At 37.9% G+C, this 14,043-nt stretch overlaps 1 protein-coding gene across 1 annotated transcript in view; it reads right to left on the bottom strand.

Annotated features, from left to right (window-relative positions):
* INPP4B (inositol polyphosphate-4-phosphatase type II B) overlaps window positions 1-14,043 on the bottom strand; it is a 333,068-nt gene that overhangs the window by 122,879 nt on the left and 196,146 nt on the right. The window contains exons 9-10 of the mRNA XM_009290320.2: window positions 8,719-8,769; window positions 5,235-5,314 (exon numbers count right to left, since the gene is read on the bottom strand). Of these exons, the coding sequence (XP_009288595.1) occupies window positions 5,235-5,314; window positions 8,719-8,769 (131 nt within the window). The remainder of the gene's footprint in view (window positions 1-5,234; window positions 5,315-8,718; window positions 8,770-14,043) is intronic.

The following is a 14,043-nucleotide window of genomic DNA, read 5'->3' on the forward strand; positions in this document are numbered from 1 at the left end:
ACCAACACTGTTTCCAGCACAAATCCAAACCACAGCCCCATACTAGCTACTATGGAAAAAATTAACTCTATGCCAGCCAAAACCAGCACCATGACCACTGAAAAGGAGACAGTGTTAGAAGAGTGATTCCTAAACCAGATTTAGAATCCGGTGTCATAGGATGCAGGCTTCAGCAGAAAAGCTGGCAATGTTTCAGTCTAACCCTAACTGTTCAGTCCAACGTGACTGCATACTGCAGGGCTCACTCCACCTACCACAGCCATAATCCTGTGACAGTCCACACTCACCTAAGCTGGAGTCACCAAGGACCCATCTTTTGATGAACCTTGCGGAGATGACTGAGTGAAACAGCATGTTTTGAACTTTAAAAAAAATACTTCTATCAGTGTTAAAAGCAACATTGCTGTTCTTTCGCTGAGCCAAACCCAGAGACTTTTGAAACTGTCATGAAATCTGCTCAGGTTTAAAGCCACAATTACTTACTAATGCTTCTAATATTAATTTAAAGTTTATTATACACATGGATTTCCTTACCATCCCAAGTCCTTAAGGATCACCAGGTCAGTATCCATTCCCTCGAATGTGAGGGAAGGAGCTAGCCAGCACCATCACGAGCGGCAGGAATACATGCCCACCTTAACACTTCTGGCGATAAAAGGTTGACCCAGGCATCCAGAGAGAAAGAAGGTAACAAGCTAGCGGTGGAAAAGCAAGTGAGTTGGATGGACTGAGAATAGCAGCCATTTGCCTCCAATGCTGTTCTCATCAAGTCTCATTGCTGCATGTTGCACATGCAAATTTAGGCCTGCTAATTGGTTCCCATGGCCATACCTTTCTTCCAAAGAAAAATGGCTCAAGAACACAAAGAAAGAGAAGCAGACTGTGTATTTGCATAGCTATGTTAATTATAAATGACAAAGTGAGTGACTGCCTGAAAAGTGAACTGCATGACTTTCAGTCTAGCAGGCAGCCCCTTTCTCCAATGCATAATACACAATAAATGCGATTAGTACAGACTAACGTACAGATTGTCATAAAAGAATTTTCTCCACTGATGCAATATATTTTGAAATACGCAAGCACAAAACTATTGTACTTGGATAGAAACGTTTATTCTGTGAATTCACAGTGGAGCCTACTGCAATCAATGCCATTTTTAAACAAGTCCACTGGTAAATAACATTCTGTTGTGTTCTAAGGTAAATAAACAAAGTTTTGTGGTGTTCAATTCCTTCTCAGTTTTCACGATTTCAATGTACTGTTGGTTAAGCTTCATGTCAAAACAAGTTTCACCTCAACTGTAAGGGAGGTTTGCCTGGCTTATAAAACCAAGCCATTGTTCACCTGCTTCCTGGGGTGGATGACATGACATGAAGCAGCCAAGAAACAATTTCAGGACAGAGACCAAGTAAAACTAGTTGTAGGCAGACTTGTACTGAATTTTAATAGGGAAAAGCAGCTAAATATATAGTACTTTATAGTCATCATTTGCTAAGGGAGTTATATGTACATAAACAACTGTAAAAATTAGCGTGCCGCTTTCAAAATCTCTCTAGTTAGTTAAACATTGTTAATGTAACTACTACTGAAGTGCAGTTACGTGTGTTCTGGCCCACTGAACTACAAGGTGCTTGGAGGAAAGCGTTAGGAGGGAGGGAAGTTGGGAGGACATTCTTTAATGGAGTCTTGGAGTTATTTTTTTGAACTTTCCAAAAATAACTATGGTTTATCTCCTTTATTTAAAGGAAATAGGTTCGGTCCTGCCCAAGATTAATGAAAATAAGACAGCTAAAAAAAGCAGATTGATAGACAAATAGATATTGTCCAAGAGGTCAAGTACAGCCACACGTTTAAAGAAAGTCTGTATAGTACACAACTGACAGACATCCACAGGCACATTCTCTCAGATAATCCGTATAATCCATGCGCTCCATCCTAGTTCTTGTTTTTGTACGGTTAGCTCCATCACTATAAAGTTCCCGCTTACAGGGGCCAAAGGATCCGAGTGGTATTGATATTGCCCTAGTTTCATGTTGAAGTACCCTACTTACGCTTTTGTACTGTCTACTAAGAGGAGCATCTCAAACAGGTGGACCTTATTTTTACAAAGAGCACAAAAGAGCACTATTATCTTTTTCCTTTGCTGCTTCTTCCATGTAACTTACTGGAAATCATACCAAAACCACCTAAGCTAAAGAGGACCTTCCTGGAAACAGGGCAAGCTACCACCACAGGGGAAGCAGCTAATGGAAGTACTAATTGCTAGCCCTTTACAAAAGGCCATAGACCTCAACCAAGCAAAAAAACCACATTACGCTGTTCTTAAAAGAAAGGCATGGCAAAAATATCATCTAAACTGAACTTAAAATGTAAATCAACTACAAAAAAAAGTCAGTATTAAATACTAAATTAGCAATCAGTATACCTAACTCTCATTTACAGAGAAAAAAGGATGTATGCTTGCTTTTTTTTCTTAAATTGGATACACTGCAACTTATAGTCAATATTAAGAAATATTCTGCTACTGAATATGGCTTTTGTTTTATTCAACAGCCCATTTTATCCTGTTCATGATCACAACCCTATGAGAAAGCTGGAAGCAAGTGGCATTGCACTACCATTGCAAAATGAAACACTCACATCTACAGAAGGCATTTCTGTTTTTATAAATTTCATATTGGAAACTGCAATCCCAAGTCTCTAGTAACTAAATTCCTCTGCCAACATCAGTTGTATACATTGTCAGCATCGAAGCAATTCTACAGACTGACTTGTTCAGGTTTTGATGATTAGATATAGGTGCACACATCTACAATAAACACTCAGCCATCAGTTTAGGGCACCTTTATAGAGAAGAAAGGACAATCAAAATAAAAACTTATTTTGCAGAGGTTTTGTAACTTGTGTCCCTAATCACTATTAGGTACAATGGGGAAAGGGAAAAAGTAGAGCACAGTTTGTCAACAGTAAGGAATTGTAGATGTATGCCAGCCCTCCACAAAATAACTGAGAAAAATACAGAATATTCCTTTAAAAACACTTTTATATTGTTACATTGTACCTCAGAAAGACGATTATAAGACATAAAAACTGAAAAAAGCAGTGAAAAAGTAACCAGATTCTATAATTACACCAATATTTACAGGGCACACGACAGAGCTATTTCCGGATCCTTAAATCTCTACTTCAGATGTAACAAAGGAGTATCTCAATCACAGGCACTCCCTGGTAAACTCCCATCCAAAGTATATCAACAAGAACTAAATAGAATTGCATGCTCTGGCAAGGCCCTCGGTATATCCCCTATCCTCCTGAGGCGTACTAATATAACAGGGCAATTAGAGGAAAGCAAGTTTAGATTACTAGACTGCTCTGGTTAAACTGCCATTGAAGAAATGTGGATAATTTCTACTGATTTTGTGCTGCTGAATAGCCATAATCAGGAAACAATCCCACATTTAAAAGGTTAGGATTTTTTCTTAAAAAAAAAAAAATCCAACCAACTAAAACCTACCATTTAATGTATCTGCAAATGAATTTGAATTGGTTTAATATTTGTCTTCTAGTGTTAGCTGCACAAAGAAGACATAAAAGACTAAAAATATTAATTAAAAGCAAATCTGAAAAGGCGTAGAGGTTCAGCTGAAACTAACCTGGCAGTCTGTCATCTATTGCTTATTAGTTATCCATCTGAACTTTGTTTTGAAATCAGATGGGTTAGATACAAAATATTTATTCTTTTCAAAGTTTCCTGAAACTTTACATTCTGTCAATTATTATGGCACCTGTCAGAGGCATTCTTTCAGATCAAGTTTTCAATATGTCAACCAGAGAGGCAAAGTTTGTCCCGAAGAACTTGAGACAACTTGAAATTCTGTAAGAACAGATTTACAAACACTTAAGTTGGTATTTGTTTATCTAGCCATACATTTCTGTAGAGTAGTCAGTTCATATTTTATCTGATCGGTTTTGTTTGGTAGAAAACAAAGTTATCTGCTTGTTAGGCATGGCATTTTCTGTGTTTGGGAGAAATTAAAATCAAGGCATTTTGTTAACTTTGCCCTGTAAACTACACACACGTGTGCAACTACTATTGTTATAATAGGAAGGCAGGTGCAGTAATAAAACCAAAATACTTCAAGAAGTTTCTGTTTCAAAAAAAAAAAAAAAATGCAGTGTCCTTGACATAGTGACAGTACCACAACATCACTGAATGGGTCGTAATTTGGGCCTTCAGCCAAATCAAGGCTGGCTTCACGTGCACAGGATAAAGAATGTAACACAACTTTTCTACAGCACCTACATACAATATCCCAGGCAGAACATATAGCAGTGTCTCAGTTTTCCTAGTCACAGCTTCTCTCCTCCTAAAGTTTTGCCTATGTAGAAGCACGGTGAGTTTGGGTAGTTGCTCTGTGAAGCTTACCTGTACCTACCCAGTAATCCCAAATAAGCCTCCATCGTGCTTGCAAAAATCAGCTCAACAAAATCCCCGCACTATATAAAGTCCAATGAATTCTTTCTGAAAATCACCACCTAAAAGGTTTCCCCTAACCTTCAAAAAGTTCTGATTTGTATCTCGATTCATCTTAAGCCATGCAAGTCAGTAGCAGGGGTGAAAAGTAAATTTTTTTCTTCAGTGCACAGCTTTAAGAAATATCTGTTCAGCCCAGCCCTAGTTTTTGAACACTGGCTCTGACTCTCCTGCAGCTCTGTACCCCGTGTCACTAGTTAGAGTTGTACAACACCCCCCCAACTGCCATTTGAGTTTGGCCGCATGTAACAATGAGTTTAGGAGACTGCAACCGATTCCACATGAGAGAAGCCCCGAGTCATTAGGTCCACCATCTTTAAATATGCCTAGTAACCAAACCAGCAAACTGTTAATTCTTTAAACCACACACATCAAATGAAACTGAAAACCTTATGCTGCTTTCTAAAGGAAACTTTGAAAGAACATCCCCTATTTCAAGTTCCTGCAACTCTTCCATAGATTATCATACCAAAAAATTACTAACCTTTTCTAATCTGACACATGGCAAGCTCCAGCTTAAAGAATTGGTATTTCATTTTGATATTCCATTTTGACTTTGTGCACGGTAGAAATAGAAGCACTTCAAGTTAACATCTACTATACCTGAAGTAATACGGGGTTTCAAACACAGTCAAGCAGCAATCATCAAATGCCACGGGACATTAATTCAACATGGTTTACAATAGAGGAAAACACTTACCTGAGGGTAAGGGTCAACTGTTGCTCCTTTGACTTTACCAAGTCTCCTACTCTAAAAGTTGTACAGCCCAGGAAGCTTCGCTACAAAACAAAGCAGAAAGAAAAGATAACATCTCTATTAATTTTTGAAGTTTTAATTGTTACTTTTTTTGGTCTCACACTTGGAAATCTTTCTTTGGTACCTAGAAAAATATTTCATTCCAATATACTAGTTTGACACACTATCCGGTAGACATTTTTAATGCATCTGTAGCATGATTATCAGTAAATTGTTAAACTCCGGTTTTATGGGCAGGAACCTCTCTCTTTTTCATTGAGAGCAGTCTGACAACCTGACAAAATACAGGTTGTAAAATGTACAGCCACAGGAAAATTTTTGTTCAGTACAAGCGTTTGCATTTTGGATCTTGTTTCTCCATTTCTCATTTCTAGTTTTCAGTGTTTTATCAAAGTTGTTCTTGCTATGGTTTTTCCTCAAGCCTTAGGCACTACCATCTATGTATTCCAAATATGAGTATATCTGCTAAGAAGGTATTTTTACATTGAGTTCAGCGCAAGTTTATTAATATAAATGTTGTATTCCTCAGGTTTATGGCAGGGTTTGTAAGTACTTGTTTCCTTTATTTCCATTGTAAGGTGGACTTATTCATTGCAGTAAAAGTGCAGAGAAATGTGCTAATGAAACTAGACTGTCTAAAGTTAAATTCAGCTACACCACTATATCTTTTCCTCCTATTAAAATCACCTTCACACATCATGAAGAAAATAGTGCAAAGAGGAAAACAAATTCATCTTCTTTTGCTTTTTGGTTATTTTTTTACCCTCTGATCATATCCCAGTGCACATTGCTCAAAATCTCATTTGGTCAACCTGGCCAACAGTAGCATTCTGGCCCTGGGAACAATGGGAAAGAAAATAACAGTCTACAGCCGTCTTCTATCCATTTATCTTTCAAATATACAACTCAATATCACTTGTTCTGAATAAATTATAATGAGATCATAAGATTACGTTGAATTTTTGCAAGAAAACAAACAATAAGAAGTACACAAAGTTTGTTTTTACTACATTATACTAATTTTATTCTACTGTTGGAATGGCAAAGTAAAATTCCAGGGTAAATTATACATGCTTTTGGATATACAAATTCAAGAAGAATCAAGTTGCTCTGAGTCAACACAGGCTGCATGCAGACAGCAACTTTCCCCTTCAGGGAAAAAGAAGAGAATTTGTTGCTACTGAGAACCTCCAGTAAAAAAAACCCAAACCTGCAGCCTGCTTTCTTTCAGGAAGACCAGCTGGATTATTTTGAGTATTTGGACACTAACAATAAAGCTCTACACCAAGATGGGCTTTCTTGCACGTAAAATGTACAGTTCAAATCACAACTCTCAATTTAGGTAAGCACCAACACTGGTCTCCAATTTGGTAAATTAAGTCATCAGTTATGGCACAGGCTTAGATTTCCTGTGCTTTGGTTGGCACTTAAGCAGCAAAGGAAAAAGATGCAAGCTGAGAGTCTAGGGAAGGCTGGGAAAACAGTGGATTTGGGAAGTGCTTAACAGGAAGTAAGAAAGAAAAAAAGGCCTATAGGAAATATATAGAGAAAAGTACCGCAGCCGTCCAGGCAAAGATCATGGTTAGCTTTCACTGCCAAAATGAAACACGTACTTTTACAAGAGATACGTCCAGGTGTGACACATGGTGATGCACAGCCTTGCTAGAGTGAACACACAGATAGATCTGTCTTCCTTTAGATCAGTCAACATGAAAGTGTTTCTTCACTAAAACTCTATGGTGGCACGGTTATCTCAGATTAGTTATCTTCTTACAAGAGCATAACCTTCTTAGTACAATAAGAACACATTCCGCAGCACAACGTCTACATAGCAGCCTTTATTCTAGCATTTCATGGCATTTGAGTGCTTGTATTTGCAACCTAACCATTTGGAAAGAGGGAGAGGGATATTTGGAATGAAACTGATATAGCTTGGGTCACTTGAGGCTTCTTTCTGCAACACAGTAGAACTATATATCCATTTAAGAAGCCTAAATCGGAATCTTCGTATGATCAGGGCTAAGAAGCAATTACACTGCTCTCTTACACAATCTAGGAGCTTTGGTCATTGTACCCACTAACCATCTCCAAATGTCATATCTAGTTCTCCAGGGTCATGAAGTTAAAGGTGAATAATTTTATGGGCGTAAAAAAATCTATTTGTCTGTTTCATATTTTTATGCTTATTTAGAATAAAATTTTATTTACCTGACAGTGCAATTAGGAGTTATATGCAAAACTAAATGAAATTGTGAATGATCCCATGACCCAAATGAAGAGAGTTATTCAAGGGAAAAGAGTTGTTCAAGGGGTCTAATTTCAAACAATGCTGCTAATGTTCAAGGGGTCTAATTTCAAACAATGCTGGAGAATACTTTTTCCATACTGACTTAGATACAAATAGTCTACCCTGGGCCTGAACTGGCAGTCTACAAACCAATCTAACTTTGCACATGTGACTTGGAGAGGTTTGAAAAGTAGGCTTTGAACAGAACTGCTGCTGTAATGCTAATTACAGAGTAATGTTCCTCTGTAATTTTGCTAGCGGGGTACTTACGATTATAAATCTTAAGATATGTGCCTTGAGTAGTTTGATGAATAATCTCAGCTAGCCAAAGAGAAAAGTCTCTATAATAGCTATATGAAAAGTTGAAACAGACTGATTATTTCACTAAGATTGAACTTGCTGCCAAGCTACAGATTTTTCAAACACTAGCTGAAGTCCTGGAAACTACGCCAAGGAAGCCCTGGTAATGCAGGAAAGTCAACACCTTAGGCTAAAAATTTAAAAATCCAGTTATATTAAATGTTTGCAGACATAGGTCTGATACCTGCACCAGATGGTGTTTGGTCTTTTATTCAGCTCTAGCAGGACCAACATTTCCCACCCCCATGAGGTGTCCACATTATCTGGGAGGTTCTAGCCTTCTCAGACCCAGAAATGATATCCCAATACTCTTGCAAAAAGTTCTGCAGACCTACACAGAAGAATAAGTCCTCCATATGTCATCAGTGTAATTTCTTAAAGTGAACCCAAAGGCAACTCCTACAGCAGAACTTTTTATACTCTGCACATGAAAACCAGAAAGCGACAGGCCAGGCTCATTGAGGCAATGCGATTCCAAGCTCTCAATCTCATCCAGATTGCTTGTACGGCAGCAGCAGAAGTCTAGATAGTTGTGCTTGCCTCAAGATAACTTCAGTTGAAAAGGATTTTCAAGAAATATGTGAATGGGATTACATCAATCACTGAGACTGCTACTCCTGCCTTGATTTTTTTATTCATTTAACCCAACTTCTGTTATTAAGAAAGCTTGCCAGCTCCTGTTTAGCAGTTAGGCAGAACACCAATGCTCTTCATTGGGTGTCTGTGTCTGTTGATGAGGTGGAAAAAAAAAAAATTGATTAATGAAAAAAAATTGCTTACTCCAACATCTGCTCTTGGCTCCTTGTGATCAGGCAGGACACTGGTGCGGACCTGAGAGAAGAAGAAAGAAAGAAAAAAAAAAAAAGGCAAACGAAACATTACTTTTTTGTTGTTACTTTCCAATAAGAATGAGAGAAGTGCTCATGCATTTTTTCCCCTCATACTTTCTACGTTTTGGAGATAAATTTAAAGGGAGGTATATATGTATACATAATTTAATAACAATTAATTAATAATTTAAGCACAATATATTCTGGTTCCGGTGGAGAAAGTCTCTCACCACTACCCATTTATCATTCTGAACTTTCCCAATTCTCTAAAGGGAGAAAGGCTGTGCTCAGTTGTTCTTTTCCTAAAATCAGACTCTTTGGCTCTAACTTGAATGCCAGAATTCTTCATCTAGAGTCGTTATCTGGAAACAAAATTTTCAACCACAAATGAAAGAACACAGTACATTAAAAAGTATTTTCTCCAAATAAGTACTTGCCTTTGCAGGCTGATCTGCAACAGACATGTATGGCCCTGTCTCCTCCTCCCACTTCCTGAGCATCTTTGAGGTGACAGATATTTGTAGGCATTCATAGAAGGAAAGTCCCTGTATTCTCCCCTACATGGGACCCCCAGTTGTCCCTGCATTTTCTGCAGGGTGGAGCTGCCATTGTACACAACCACTTTCATTTCACAAGAACAAACACGGGACAACCTGACTTCCTCTTACTTCTGTATTTCCCAAAATACAGTACATGTTTGGGGGGTGGGGGTGGATTTAGTGTTATGTAATTTTATTGTTGAATGTTGGTTGAGAACAGTGAACTGATTAAACAGTAAAAATGGGATAGAAAAAGCATAAGAAAACCTCTGTAACACCACGCTAACATGGTCTGCCTGAGCCAAAACAGTCCATTGGATTAGCTTGCTGGTAAAAGGATGCCAGCTTCAGCAACACACAAGGGAGGCATGTACTGAGCATTCACATCTGTTCGATTACGTAGCCTAAATAACAGATACCCATTTACAGCACAGCCCCCCAAGGACAAATTTTTGGCTTGACTTCAAAGTCAAATTCAAACTCATTTTGCAAATCTGTCAACAAAAGACTCATTTTGTCCCATGCCCTCAAATGTGTGCCTCAATCCTTTTATTCTAGCTGCAGCTTACTATACAAAAAGAAAACGCTCCCTTAAAACAAAGATAATTTTACTTGTCTGTATCCTAAATACAACATGTTGTTAGAAAGGGCCAACCAAAAATCTACCACAGAGATATGACAAAGTAGAACCATAGCTTTTCTCAGTCAGCTCTTATCCCTTGATTCTCTACAGTGAGAACAATTTTTTTTCCACAAAAGCCTGAAGATAGTAAAAAGTGCTATAATTAATTTAATGAGGGCCAGCATACTTTAGAAATCTGTGGGAGTCCTCATTTGGATGCAATTTTACATTTGGATTTTTTCCACTAATATAACATTAGCAACTCCGAGGCATTTAGCTTTCTACAGTACAAAATTTTCAACACAAAATTCATATCTAAAATTTATCTGTAAATACTTCAAGACACAAATGAAAATAAAATTACTGATATTTCCTTGTTGGTGACACCTGTCTTACCCTTTTGGGGGCTGGGGAAACTGGGGAAATAACTTACAGCAGATCTGTTTCTCAAAAGAAAGAAGGGGTATCAATGCCAGGCCAAAAATTCTATGTCATTTTAAGATACTAAAAAGCTGTTCTATATGTTAGCCTCAAAGAGGTAACACCTGGCCCAACCTGGAAGTGAGGTATTTCCATTTTCTAATTATTACGGATATTTATTCTGGAAACACAAACAATTTAAGAATGAACCTTCCTCTTCATCGCTGATTTATAGGAAGATGCAAACCCACAAGCAGTTCAGCAAGTATTTTAAAACACGTGTAACTGTTTTTGCATGATACTAAGGTGTGCTTTAAAGCAAGAGGAAGCCCAAGTAACTTGTATGCTTATTGAAATCAATGGAATCAAACATACACTTAGAATCATAGGATATTCATTCCTTCTTTTGCTGGATAAAGTCTCGCTTCAGGAGAACTTATTTCTGTTTTTCTGACGCAGCAGAGAAGCGGGAAGTGATGTCAAAACCTGACAAACCTACAGTATAAGCCTTCCATATAACAAAATCACATTTCGTAATTCCAAATGGAGTTAAATAAGGAAAAAAAATTCTGTTGCTTGTTTGCAGTTCCAAGCTCAATTTCATTAGTGTCACAATGAAAGGAGGAGAAAAAGTATCCACAAACTTCAGTTTTCAGTTCTAAAATACTTTTTGGTTCAGCTGCATGGTTTTTTGTTTGTTTTCATTTGGTTTTAGCCACTTTATAACCAGTATTCATACAGCCAACTGTACATAAATACTGCGTTTGGTGGGACTGGCATTAGACTGTGCCTCTCTTCTCTCTGAAATACATTTCTTTTGAAAGGAAACTGGATTTTTTGATCCAAGTGTGTGCAAATTTTTTTTTTTAAGAAACAGTTTTAAAGTCATATATGTGTATGTAAATACATATATGGGAGCTATACTTTCATGTTGTCTGTTGGTTGAGTTCCCAAACATACTCAAACTCTCAGAATACTGCAATTATCAGAGTCCCATTATGAGGTGTCCACATAGGCGGCCCAGGCAAGCGTCATTACAAACACAAAGTCAGAGAGCTTGTAACCACATATAAAACATAAGAAACAACTCAGCTCTAGCCCCAATCCACAAAATGAAAGAGGATCCGTTATTCTGTTAGAATCTCAGTTTTCCCATTACTTGCTCTAGGTTTTCCTGAGCAAAATGCAAACCTCTGAACGGTGAGTTTATTCAGAATTGGGGCAAGACTGAACTTCCCTGGAATAACACACGTTACAGCCTTACCTTCCCAGACAAGAGCTGTTTGAAGAGATCAAAAAAGTAAGCAAGAAAGACAGCTTGTAACCTAGGTCAAATGCAAAATGTTTGTGACAAGTATTCATTCCAGTGATTTAGTTTGTAAAATAATACAGCTATCTTGTATACACCACAGCTTGTCGTACCAGGAAGAACAGTAGTGCACTAGAGTGGATACTCACGATACATTTCATTTTCTTTAAATCGCATCTAGAACAACATGCAACGAGTAGCTATCCTTATACTTTCTAGTGCCTTTATCACAGACATATCTAAGTGGCAAATTTCTCTAGGCATAAATGCTAAATTCAGCTTTAATTAACTGTCCTTTAGTGTAAGGCAGCTTTATACGATTAAAAAGAATGCTTCTTCCAGTCATTCACGGCAGTCTAAGCCACATCCACACACACTGTCAAAGTTCAGAAGACTGAATCATTATCATTACTGAAACTTTTGTGCCTGCCCTTAATTAAAGCCTTTGCATTTCAGTTTATGATCAAAGGCCATGTTCAGAAGGCACTTAAGTTTTGCAAAGAAATAATGCTAGATCCTTTTCTCAGTTACTCTAGATTTACCTCATCAAACCACCAGTGGCTTCCAATGACTTCCCAGCACTTATTGCTGTTGGCTGCTCAAATGGACTATTCTGTCACCGCTGTCATATGCTCCTGGCATCTCACAATAACTAGGTACACACCACATTGGGCAAAGCATAGGATAAGAGAGACTACTGAAAGTAGTCATTGAAAAATTGAGTTATACTCTCAATATAGCACCTTCCAGGAAGGCATTCACAATTTCACTCCCTCAGTATAACTCTGGCAGTGGTATAAGAACACAACCCGTGCAGACAGTTTTACCTTTACATTACCTGGAGGTGTTCTAGGACAGTGACCATCTGCACCTTTCTTTCCCCCACAGGCCCTTTTGCACAGAAAGCAAGCGCTGAACTACGCTACCACAACCACACAACTCCACAGACAGCTGCTATGGACAGCCAGTCCCCATCCTCACCACCGCCGCCTGCCTGCCAGCCAGCCATGCCTCACCACCCACCGGGGTCAGGGAGTAACTGTGCTTCACCACCCACCGGGGTCAGGGAGTAACTGTATTTCTTGTCACTTTTCGGTCAAAGAAGCTGTAGCTTCATGTACATGTGCTGGATGAGCTGAAAATGCTGAAATTGTTACTAGGTTCTACAACAATATCGATCAGCTTTTATAGGATAGATCCCATTCCAGTATATGCAGCAAATTCATTTTCAAAAGAAGATATTGACGAGGCACTGTACATTCACCAGCTATTTATTTTCACCATATAGATTAACAATTTGCTAAATAGTTCAATCAACATCGCATAGTCAGCAAAGTAAAACATTTCCATCCATACTTTGTTGGATACCTGCTTATTGGATGGAGGACACTGCTAATACAGTCATTTTCCAACCTTTAGTTGGAAATTATTTCTAAGAGTCCATATAAAGCAATAAAGAAAATCTTTTCCCAATAGGCATGCATATGGTAGTGCAGGGTTTACAGTTCCAATGGAAAAGTTGCTATGCAGAGACACTAACAAATACTAAAATTAAATTAAAGATGAAAACAAGTAAAGGGAACATAAGCTATATCAACTTTACTGCAACACTTTTGCAGTGGTATAATACATATTATGTTTATTATATAATATATTAATATAAAATAAAAATTATATAATATTTTATATAAACATTTCCCTACTATCTATAGTAGGGAAAGTGGGACTTTCCCTACTATACATATGCCTCTATTATTTGCTGTATACCAAGTGACAGTTTCAGCTGTTTATTTATCTGAAAGGGTCAAATAGAAGGGCAGGCGTATCTGCATATGGTTGGATACTTTTTATAGGCAGCGTTTAATCGTGACTCTCTTGCAGAGTGGGGAGTCAGAATCATTCATTTGTGCAGCACTGAGACTATGTACTACCTCCAGGCACACTTTTCAAGAAATAATATGAGGATAATAGAAAATACAAACTTCTCAGTCTCTAAGAATCATCATAAACTGCTTTTCTTTCAAACTTCTCTATAACTGAATATCTTTCTCTTCTCTGTATTGGCTGCATCTTTGTATGCTTTCTAGAGAAGAGTACCAACACGTGGTTCAAGATAAGCATTATGAGATCCCCCCAAGGAAAAACTGAGGTTAACAGAATTTAACAGCTGATGTAGGTGCATAACTAGGTGTATGAATAACGAGCAGAAAAACACAAAAGCCTTGAGTATTTGCTTACAAATACAGTTTTGTTTGTTTATTTTTACAGCTTGGGCATATGATCAGAATTGCCTTCAAAAAACTGAAATCCACAGTCCAGCAATACCAGATGACTTAGGAACTCTCTCTGTATTGAGTGCATCACAGAAAACGTGCCAACTCTGCA

The sequence above is a fragment of the Aptenodytes forsteri genome, unplaced genomic scaffold, assembly GCF_000699145.1.
Source record: "Aptenodytes forsteri isolate BGI_AS27 unplaced genomic scaffold, ASM69914v1 Scaffold125, whole genome shotgun sequence".
Lineage (NCBI taxonomy): Eukaryota > Metazoa > Chordata > Aves > Sphenisciformes > Spheniscidae > Aptenodytes > Aptenodytes forsteri.